Source organism: Rhagoletis pomonella, unplaced genomic scaffold (assembly GCF_013731165.1).
Source record: "Rhagoletis pomonella isolate Grant_MI unplaced genomic scaffold, Rhpom_1.0 Rhpom_scaffold_05733, whole genome shotgun sequence".
Classification (NCBI taxonomy): Eukaryota; Metazoa; Arthropoda; class Insecta; order Diptera; family Tephritidae; genus Rhagoletis; species Rhagoletis pomonella.
The window spans coordinates 1-11,414 of record NW_023464271.1 but is presented as its reverse complement, the minus strand read 5'-3'; the positions used below and the strand labels follow the sequence as shown (position 1 = coordinate 11,414).

General features: G+C 40.9%; 2 protein-coding genes across 2 annotated transcripts; one reads left to right on the top strand and one right to left on the bottom strand.

Annotated features, from left to right (window-relative positions):
• Nucleotides 1-3,590: 3,590 nt before the first annotated feature.
• LOC118755249 (DNA replication licensing factor Mcm2-like) lies at nucleotides 3,591-8,584 on the bottom strand. Its single transcript, XM_036490098.1, has 3 exons — nucleotides 7,541-8,584; nucleotides 7,443-7,494; nucleotides 3,591-3,607 (listed from the first exon to the last, which is right to left on the bottom strand). Exons 1-3 carry the CDS (start codon nucleotides 8,582-8,584, stop codon nucleotides 3,591-3,593), a joined length of 1,113 nt encoding a protein of 370 aa, XP_036345991.1.
• On the top strand, nucleotides 8,583-10,326 carry LOC118755250 (atypical kinase COQ8A, mitochondrial-like). Its single transcript, XM_036490099.1, has 2 exons — nucleotides 8,583-8,599; nucleotides 8,698-10,326. The coding sequence occupies exons 1-2, from the start codon at nucleotides 8,583-8,585 to the stop codon at nucleotides 9,881-9,883; spliced, it is 1,203 nt and encodes a 400-aa protein (XP_036345992.1). The 3' UTR covers nucleotides 9,884-10,326.
• Nucleotides 10,327-11,414: the final 1,088 nt, after the last annotated feature.

Genomic DNA, 11,414 nt, shown 5'->3' with positions numbered 1-11,414 from the left:
ATAAAGTATCTTTCGTTGAATTTCCCCTCAACGTCCTTTCTTTGTCCGGCGGTTCGAACGAAAATCACGGCTTTAGATTTTTTCACTTTCACATCGGGAGACCAAGGAGAAAGAACTGCAGCTACCAGGCCACATTATTTTCAGGTAAAACCATTGTAAACCAACATATCTAAATCAAATCGAAATACTTGGACAATTAATAAAACCATTAAACTAAACCGAGTTTTATTTGTCTTTTTTTCCTATTATTTTCAAACCTCATTGTGACCATTTTGCGCACCACACTTGAGCCGCACTGCGTCACATTGACGTTTTTATTGGTCCTTCGAGCCGTGAAACCAACATACAGTCCACATTAGAAGAAAAAGCGAACCCAAAAAGTAATTGAGCCACTTCTACGAAAAAGGAATTTGGTCACATCAAGCTGCACATAACAGCGATCCTGCTACAGCCACAGCCACACTAATTCGTGCCACGAACCAGAAAAACACTGATAACATCATCGTCCAACAAGCAGTTTCACCAGCTACTAGGAAACTAAGGTACGTGGTTACAAATTCAAGTGCACAAAAAAAATTACCAGATATAACCTCAAAGTGAATCCAAGCGAGTTGAAGTGATTTGTGAGAAAAAACAAAAAAAAAAAAAAAAGTTGAACTTGTGCAAATAACCGCAGTGAAGAGTGTCCATCGACATTAACAGTTCGTAATTGGTGCACCGTGCAACCTACACATATCACAGTGAACAGTGGCATATATGTAACTTAAATATCAAAGTGCAGCACTTAAATATCAAAGTGCAGCACACATTGCTTTCCGGCTCACTACATATTGCAACAATTTTTTGGTATTTTGCCACTTGCCACATTCGATTTGCTACTCGAGTTAACAAAGCGCCGATAAATTTCACTTTCAATTTCGTTGTGCTTAAGCAATTTAATTCGTGCAGCACATTTCTTAAATTTGCATTTGAGGTCACATAACCTCAAATTTTTAATTTCCTTCACATTTTTTTTCACAAAAATCACTTCACCACGCTAAATTCAGTCCATTTGCGAAATATTTGCTGGTAAAAATTGAAATTAAGTCCATTTGGATTAGTTTTGACGACGTTGCGTTGGGTGTACACACGAATTTGTGCATACATATATGCTTATACATATATATATATACCTTCGTCGGCAGTGTTGGGTGGCGAGTAGCTCATAAACATATATATACATACATATGCTTATCACTTTTCTGAAAAAATAAAAAAAAAATCATCAATTTTCTGAAAGAGATATCAATTTTAAATCGTAGTGTTTTCTTGACTGCTTCTGGGTTTTGGCTCGTAGAGTTTAAACAATCTACGTTGGTACTCTTATACTCTTTTCGACAATTTGGCAAAAGTTTCGCTGTGCATTTATACATATACGACAATTTGGAATATACACGGTCTATTCCTATTTATAGTGAACATACTTCTTTCGAAAACTACAACAAATTTTAATTCGTAAAGAGTAATCTGAAGATCAATTACCGCAATGGAAACCTTTATTCGTTTGGCAGAATCTGTAATCGAATTTGAATCAGATTACAATAGCACACCAGCCACAGAGCAAAACAAACACGGCCTTGCAATACAGCAAGACGAACTAAAGGCTTTGTGGGAAAAGACCAAAGTAGCTTATGACGCGATCATAAATAAAGAAGGAATTTCTAAAGATGACATTAAAGCAATTAGGCGGAAACATAAGGGCTCGTTTTCCAGCTATGTCAAATGCATGTCGGTAATGGCTAGTCAGTCTGAGACGCTTGTAAATGCAGAGAAGGATGTACAAGATCAGTCGGTTCGTGAACACAATATTCACCTTCCTCCGTGTGACACAGATGTGTTCAAGGGCGACTATCTGTCATGGCCATCGTTCCGTGACATGTTCACAGCCATATACATCCTAAACAAGCGGCTCACCCCTGTTGAGAAACTATTTCACCTGAATCAGAAGACTCAAGGGGAAGCCAAAGACATAGTAAGAAAATGTCCACTCACCAATGAAGGTTTTCAAACGGCCTGGAATAACCTATGTGAGAGATATGAAAATAAGCGTATCCTCATAAATACGCAACTAAAAATTCTTTTCAACCTAATTTCCATAGATAATGAGTGTGGTAGCTCACTGAAGAATTTGCAGCGCCATAATATTGACATCTCGAATTGGGATGCAATTATTGTATATCTATGCTCAACTAAACTTCCCGACTGTACGCTGGCTCTATGGGAACAAACCATAGATCACAAGAAAGATTTACCAAAGTGGGAAGACATGGACAAGTTCCTATCGAATAGGTTTCAAACCTTGGAAACCATGTCAGGCATAAAGGGCACAAAGTCTGTAAAAGCGTCAAAGCCGCAAAACACCAGACATCCCTCAGAAGTCCCCATAAAAAGACTTGGCGCGTTCCAAACAAGCGTAACCAAGTACACATGTAAAATGTGCCAAACAAATGAGCACAAATTACGCCGCTGTTCCCATTTCCTAAAGCTAACGCCAACTGAAAGGATAGAGTTTTTAAAGAGCAACAATGCTTGCCTGAATTGTCTGAGTTCTGGACATACTGTGTCAAGATGCACAAGCCCTTTCAATTGCGGCACGTGTCACTCGCGACATCATACGCTCCTGCACACCCAGACAATTCCGCCAAAGGCAACACCGCCTCAAACGCCACCGAGCTCTGCCAAAGATGTTGCCTCAACCTCGCAACAAGCTGCAGCAAGGCGTAACTTCAATAAAACTAACTCCGGTAAAAGCAAAAACGTTAAGTCTAATTATGCAAATATGAACTCAGGTGTACTTTTAGGAACGGCTCGTGTAAATATACGTCTCAATGGTACAGATTTTTCAGCACGAGCACTCATTGATTCTGGTTCGGAGTGTTCCTTTATAACAGAACGACTCAAACGCAGAATCAACCTGCCATCTAAGAAGATGTATGCCAAAGTTTCAGGCATAACGAATTCAACCTCTGCTCAGGCATGCAACATAGAACTACGGTCCCCTGTTGACCCACTGTTTAGTCTACATGCAACAGTGCTCGTGCTGACAAAATTAACTGGAAATCTTCCATCCTGCCATATCAGCGCTATGACTATGCAGGCATTTCCAGATCTGATTTTAGCAGATAAAAGGTTCTAAGTTAACGAAGAAGTAGACCTAGTACTTGGCGGAGACATTTATCCCCAAATTATTTTGTGCGGCTTGAAGAAAAATGTTCTCAGTACACTTCTTGCCCAAGAAACCGGGTTCGGTTGGATTTTAACCGGTCGCACAGAAGCACCAAATCCAACAAACAACATAGTTTCTTATCATAGCGAAGTTGACTTGGATCAACAACTAACAGCTTTCTGGGAACTAGAAGATATACCGAAAAACAAAAATTTAAACGAAGACGACAAGTATTGTGAAGAGCTTTATCGGAAAACGACTGAGAGAAACCCAGATGGAAAATATGTAGTCTCGCTACCATTTAGGCAGGAATTTCCAGCAAACATTTGCCTAGGCCCCTCTCTTAAAAGAGCATGCTCTCAGTTCTTCCGGAATGCGACACGGCTTACAAAGGATCCCGTCCTGCAAAAGGAGTATAATAGGGTACTAACAGAATATGAATCACTGGGACACATGTCCAGGATAAATGGTAGCATTTCAGCAGACTCTTCCGATAATTACTTTCTACCCCATCACGCTGTGATAAAGGCGGAAAGCACCTCTACAAAAGTTCGGGTCGTCTTTAATGCCTCAAGCCAGACGGCTAATGGTACAAGTTTAAATGACGTACTTTACCCAGGTCCAGTACTCCAAGCAGATCTTCCATTATTAATACTCCGCTGGAGATTATATCGGTACGTTTTTAATAGCGACATCGAGAAGATGTACCGCCAAATTTGGGTGAATAACAACCATACCAAATACCAGCGAATAGTTTATCGTACAAACCCGAACGAACCTGTAAGTCTATATGAATTAAAGACTGTCACTTTCGGGATTAATAGCGCACCTTACCTCGCGATAAGGACACTTCTGCAATTAGCCGACGATGTAGAGAATTCTTTCCCAACAGCATCTAACATACTACGAAAGTGCATGTATGTGGATGACGTGTTAGCTGGAGGACATAGCGTCGACTCTACCATTAAAGCAAGAGATGAAATCTCAGAAGTGTTACGATCAGCTGGTTTTCCACTACGGAAATGGACCTCAAATTGTCAGGAAATTCTTAAGGGCATCCCAAAAACGGACCTTCTTAGCGAAGGTTTCTTAGCATTCGAAGACACCAGCACGGTTAAGGCTCTGGGCATAAGGTGGAATGCCCATACGGATTTATTTTATTTTATGGTCAGACCATTGGAGGAGCACGACACTATTACGAAAAGGGCGATGCTGTCAGCGATTGCCAAGCTTTTCGATCCACTGGGATGGCTCGCACCAATAGTCATCGTAGCCAAAATACTCATGCAAAGTATTTGGCTAGAAGGCACAGACTGGGATGAGACTGTGTCTGATACTATTTTAGAACGTTGGCAGCATTTTACGAGACATTACCACGAAATAGATAATATCAGAATATCTCGATGGGTATACTTCTCACCTGGAGACACCATAGAGATACATGGTTTCTGCGACGCATCAGAAAAAGCATATGCGGCTACGGCATATATGCGTGTCAAAATAGATGACAAAATTTTGGTCAATCTACTTTTGGCAAAAACCAGAGTAGCCCCCGTCAAAACTATATCGCTACCACGACTGGAGCTTTGCGGAGCAGTACTGCTCGCAGAAATCATAGAATCTATAATCAACAACCTCAACCTAGGACCAGTGACGGACGGACTCGACCATCGTACTCGCATGGATACGAAAGCCGCCTTGTTCTTGGTCAACCTTCGTCGCCAACCGAATTACGAAAATCGTAGAAAAAGTAGGGGAGAAGGACTGGCTACACGTAGACTCGGCCTCAAATCCATCCGATTTGGCTAGCAGAGGACTACCTGCGTCAAAATTGGTCAACAATTCTTTGTGGTGGCAGGGACCTTCTTGGCTGCAAGAAGACAACTCCAAGTGGCCCGCTCAAGGAACAGACTATCATACAGAAGTTGAAGAAAAAAGAGCACACACTTATGCGACAACAAGAGCAAATGATATCGATATTCTTGACCGTTTTTCCGATCTACCGAGAGCTTTGAGAGTTTTATCATATGTTATGAGATTCTATCGAAGAACTCATTCCAAAACAAAAGCTTCATTTCAGGAAAATTCTTGTTTAATTTCATCTAATGAAATTAAAACAACGACAGAAATCCTGATAAAAATCTACCAGAAGCATTATTATGGTGAAGAATACGCAAACTTGAAGTCTAAAAAACCAATCGATGCGAAGAGTGAAATCCTTCCGCTTAATCCGTTCATCGATAAACATGACATCATCAGAGCCGGAGGTCGCCTTGGAGCATCCCAGGACTTAGCATACAATGAACGCCACCCGAGCATTATCCCGCATAACAGCAGGTTGTCCCGCCTTATTGTATCGTTTATTCACAAGGTCTCCTTGCATGGAGAGAATCAACTGATGCTACGCCACATCCGTACCCAATACTGGATTCCCAAAGTCAAGAACTTGATCAGGTCCACTATCCATAATTGTAAGACATGCATTATCTTTAAAAAACGGTCACAAACTCAACTTATGGGAACTCTTCCTCCGGAACGCACTACATTTACTCGCGCTTTCACCAATACGGGGGAGACTTTACTGGACCTTTTGATGTTAAAAGTTACCGCGGCAGAGGTTGTCGAGTTTCTAAAGGGTATGTCTGTTTATTTGTTTGTTTCACGACAAAAGCGATTCACTTAGAAGCTACTAGTGATCTTAGTACCCCATCTTTTCTAGCGGCGTTCGCACGGTTCGTGGCTAGAAGAGGATGTCCGAGAAATATTTACTCCGACAACGGCACTAACTTTGTCGGAGCCTCACGATCCTTACGATCTGAATTTAAAGCTTTTCTGTCTGAAACCCGAGAAAAAACTATCTCGAAATACAATCATCAAATGCTGACGTGGCATTTTATACCCGCTGCAGCGCCTCACATGGGAGGGCTGTGGGAAGCGGGCGTAAAGAGCTTCAAAAGCCACTTTAGAAAAATTGCGTCCGCCCACAAATACACCTTTGAAGAGCTTAGTACTCTTTTATGCCGTATTGAGGCATGCCTCAATTCACGGCCACTGAGTCCCTCTTCAAATAACCCTACTGACCTGGAGCCGCTTACTCCAGGCCATTTTCTCATCGGTGGACATCTTCTAGCCCCACCAGAATTAGACGTTAATGAAACTCCTGCCTCCATAGTGAATCGGTGGCAAAAACTCAAAGCACTGAATCAAACGTTCTGTAGGCGATGGAAAACAGAGTACCTAACCGAACTTCAAAAACGCATTAAGTGGAAGCATCCCAAAGAAAATATCAAACCTGGTGATCTGGTCGTCATCAAGGAAGACAACTTAACCCCCACTGAGTGGAGGTTAGGACGAGTTGTCAACGTACACCCTGGTGCCGACAGCAGAGTACGAGTAGTGGACATCTCGACGGAGAAAGGTCAAGTCACAAGACCACTGGTGAAGTTGGTTCTACTCCCGCCATACAACGATGGAAACTCGGAGCCAACAACCGCCTCATAAATTACCCCTCACCACTTTACTACATTCCACTTCCTTTTACCACAACATTCCACTTCTAGGTAGTAGGAGGGATCCCATGTCTAACCTTTTTTGAGATAACTTTGTTTTTAGTACCATGGAGTATATTTTGAGTTTTTTTTTGTATTTGGCGTGATGGTTCTTACCCGAGTTACCCCGGGTTGATCTAGCTATACAAAAACGACCATCCTCAGATCTGAATCCATAATTAAAATAACTGCAGAAGTAGCGAACTACTCCGCCTCAGAATAAAAGCAAACAGTAGAAAACTAGCAAGTTTAACCCGATATGTTTTTTTTGTTTCAAAACTTCAACCTCTCAAGCTTGCTGGTTTTCTATCCGCTTTATTTGGAAGAGATTGCATAAACTGTGTAGGCAGTTTATAGTGTAAGACCCGCCCGAAAGGAACAATTTAAAATAATACAAAAAAAATATTTAAAAAACTCACATATCTTCGGCTCCAAAAGGGTTCGGTTCGGTGACAATCAGCTTCTTTTTGTTTGTGTTTTGTTGTTCGTAATCGCACGATACGCAGCATGTCGTTATGCCAGCAATCCCTGATAAAAAACACAAACCAATTAGGCCTCGAATAAACGGTTAACAACAAAAAGTAGGTATTGAATAACTCACTATGGCGTTGCTTAGTCAATCAATGAAAAGGCAGCAATTTGGAAAATCTGTTTACCCAGAAAAGCCAGCAAATTAATCGGGTACTTACTTCGATTAAGTCCCTCGATGTTGGTGTTATTTGCCGCCGATCGGATTAGAAGCTGCAATAACAGTACATCGTGCTTGTAGAGACGTCACAATACCAGCTTTTGATATGGAAATCGATTGCTGCTCCATGGCCTCGTGAATGGAAGTTCGATCCTGATCGTTCATTTTGTCAAACTCATCAATAAGACATACACCTTGATCCGCCAGTACCAGGGCGCCTGCCTCTAAAGTCCATTCACGCGATATTGGATTTCGACGAACATAAGCAGTCAAGCCTACAGCACTGGCCCCTTGTCCGGTCGTGAAAACTGCACGTGGCGCTATTTTTTCCGTGTACTTAAGAAACTGAGATTTTGCCGTTCCTGGGTCGCCGCATATAAGTAAGTTTATGACGCCTCTAACTTTGTGTTTATCACCGGGGTTTTTAGACTCTCCACCAAATAGAGCCAGCGCAAGTGCGCGTTTAATATAGTCGTGGCCATATATGGATGGGGCCATTGAAGCTATTATTCTTTCTGCAATCCGAGGATCTTTACTCAACTTCTGAATGGTAGCGATGTCTTCGTCCGTAAGCGATTGTACTACTTGTTTGCTGTCCTTCACAACGATATGATTCGCAATAATGACGGTGGCGAAAACCGGAAACCCTTGCTCAGTGTTTAGCGAACCATCAGAGTTGTTTGTGTAAATACCAGTAACTTCTAACTCATCACCCGGCTTGCATAAGTCACAAAGATCCGCTAAAAGAATTACGTCCTTACTACGCGGAATCCGACCAGCGGGAATGCGACCAGGAGATTCCTGTAAGGTAATCTTCTGGTAATTCCGATATAATGTTTGTTCCATATCAATCGAAAAAGGGCCGGCACTTTGACACTCAGGACAGGAGCCAGGTTTAACTTCTGTATTCTGTGACTGTACAAAGGGCCCCAAAACGTAGCCACACTTCACACAATCGTATTTGATGACTGAAAGTTGAGGTAACACACCCGTTGTAGCTGTTACCACGCCCAAAGTACGCACCAGCTGGTTCAGATGGAGTTTCCGGAAAGTCCGTAACTCTTCTATAAGAGGCAATTCTGATATACGAACATGAATTTCTGTTGTAACACGTTCATATGTTGGAAATATTGATAAGACCATGTCTTTAGCCACCTTGTCGAAGATTTCTAGCATTTGAAAAGGTGCTTCAGGTAGAAAGTACGCAAGTACATGCTCTTTATTTGCCAAATCCGTGTAGGATACAACAAATGAAGATTTATTCTGTTCGCACATGCGTCGAATACGGTCCCGGTATGTGTACATACCACGTTCATCAACAAAGGTGCAGCATTGAAAATCGGCCAAATACTAAGTATACAGGATTCTAAGGTGGTGTCACCGCAGCTGGCTAAAACTTTTGAACGTGTACGCCAGGCGGACGACTATATGCCCGATTGGCAAGTAGAGCGCGTAATGATCACACAATTGGGCGCCGATTGGCGTAATCTTTTGGAAAGTTTCGATGAGAAACCATTTGCGGCGGCTTCCATTGGGCAGGTACATCGCGCTACATTGAAAGATGGCATGCAAGTGGCTATAAAAATTCAATATCCTGGCGTTGCGCAAAGCATCGAAAGTGATATTGATAATTTAGTAGGCATGCTCAAAGTACGGGGTGTCTTTCCGCACGGCTTCTTTATTGACAATGTGGTCAAGGTGGCCAAACGTGAACTAAATTGGGAAGTAGATTATACACGTGAAGCTGAATATACAGATAAATTTAAGCAGATGATTGCACCTAATCACGAGTACTATGTACCGAAGGTCATTAAAGAATTGACCACAAGCAGCGTACTGACTACAGAATTAGTGCCAGGTGTACCATGGGACAAGTGCTTCGATTTAAGCTATGAGCATCGCCATCACATTGCTTCGTCTATACTCAAGTTGTGCTTGCGTGAGCTGTTCGAGTTGGAATGCATGCAAACCGATCCGAATTGGTCGAATTTCCTTTATGATGTTGATACGAAGAGACTAATGTTAATTGATTTTGGTTCAACGCGTTTTTATCAAAAGCAATTCATACGTAATTATCGGCAGGTAATAATGCACGCTGCAGAGAATAATCGTGAAGGTGTCTTGCGCATGTCACGCGAAATGGGTTTTCTCACAGGTTATGAAACCAAGCAAATGGAAGAGGCGCATGTGGATGCTGTTATGATACTTGGCGAAATATTTCGCTTTGATAGTGATTTTGATTCCGGCCGGCAGAACACCACCGAACGCATTGCACATTTAGTACCCACAATGGTCGCACATCGCCTTTGTCCACCGCCAGAGGAAATCTATTCCATACATCGCAAATTATCTGGTATATTTTTGCTGTGCTCACGCCTAAATGTACGACTTAATTGTCGGCCGTACTATGATGAAATTGTTATTCAGAAGTTCAAGGAGTAATATTGGAAAGGCACAAACTGTTAGGTATATATACAGGAAGAAATGTTTACTTTAGAAAAATGCATATAAAAATATATTTTATATGCACTTATGTATTTCAATATATAGATATACATACGTTGCCTTTATAATACGATCGCCCAGCTGTTTTTTTAATCATTTCATTGCGCAAAAAAGACTGAAAGCGATTGGCGATTTCTGTTCGTGGTCCAAGCATACTAACCCATTCTTTTGTAGAAGGGCCTTTAGTATCTTCCAAATTTGGAACTATGCCCAGCAACATCCTGTAATTAAGAAAAAATTACATTCAAACATAGCTATATAATACGACATTTTACGCATACTCACCTAACCTTAAGATTACACAACCGCCGCGTGCCAGAAAAATATAATTGAAATGAGATATGAATTCGCCGTGTATGTATACGGATTTCCATTGAATTCATTCTGACCTTTTTTTTTTTTTTTAATTAAGAAATATCATTTCTTCTTGTATGTATGTATACGGTTTTCCATTGTATAAATTCGCCTTGAATGGTTTCTGACAATTGTACCAATGTACATACATACATGCATTCCACAAAGTGAACGTAGTATGTCGGTCAGCGTTCGGAACTTACTGCAATGGCAGTATATCTACTACACTTCTTAGCGAAATTGAATTTTCTACTGCGGCTTTCAACTCTTGAATTTTTTACCACCACTTGAATTATGACAATATATTTCGAGTCAGTAAAGATGTTTCTGCAACAAAGCATATAGTACCGTAAATATATTTTATTGTTGGGATAAAAATGTAAAAAAAAACAAAAGATGCATTGTCATAAGCCCATATCAATGCACTAACCTTTTATAAATATTTCACATATTTTTATGTAAAATTCAAAATGGAATAAGACATTTTGTAATAAAATTTGAAATTAAACTTATGCATTCTGCTGCATATGAGCTACCCTGTTTTTAGACGAGTATCGCCTACAGTGGCATCCAAACCTTTTTTTTTTTGGGTGGCAGACTAGTTGTAGGGTTGCGAGAATGGCTAAAAACTCTCCAAATGTAGAGTAATACGTTTTCGACAACTTCATGCAACGAAGTTGAACTGCTAATTACGAATATTAGTAGATCAAGTCATCAACGGAAATGATCTTTTTCACTTAATATTGGCACTTCCAAACATCATAAAGGCAATTTACAATTTTCGATGTAATAAAAATTTAACTTTGCCAAGGCATTCCTGCTCAATGGAATGTATGGCATTTGTGCGATCCACTTTTCATTTCTTTGTGGGTCGAAATCTTGCCTTATACATAATTTACACGAGTCAGTTTGCGCCGTACGAATGATAAACCCATTTACACAAACCAAACTGTTCTTATGCATCAGCGAAATAGTTATGCCCTTATTGTAATTAGCCAATGTCGATACACTCGCCACCCAACAACTCATATCAAGCGTAAAACTCGAACCAACGTAAAGTATCGACACAATTTCAGAGGAAACGATGTCTCAATTTGCCGCAATGAGGAAAAGG

Bases quoted from the DNA above. Each gene is read 5' to 3' on its own strand.
- LOC118755249 (XM_036490098.1), bottom strand. From the start codon at position 8,584: ATGGTCTTATCAATATTTCCAACATATGAACGTGTTACAACAGAAATT. The intron at 7,495-7,540 runs GCTGGTATTGTG...CTGTTATTGCAG, and splicing joins AATCGATTTCCATATCAAAA to CTTCTAATCCGATCGGCGGC.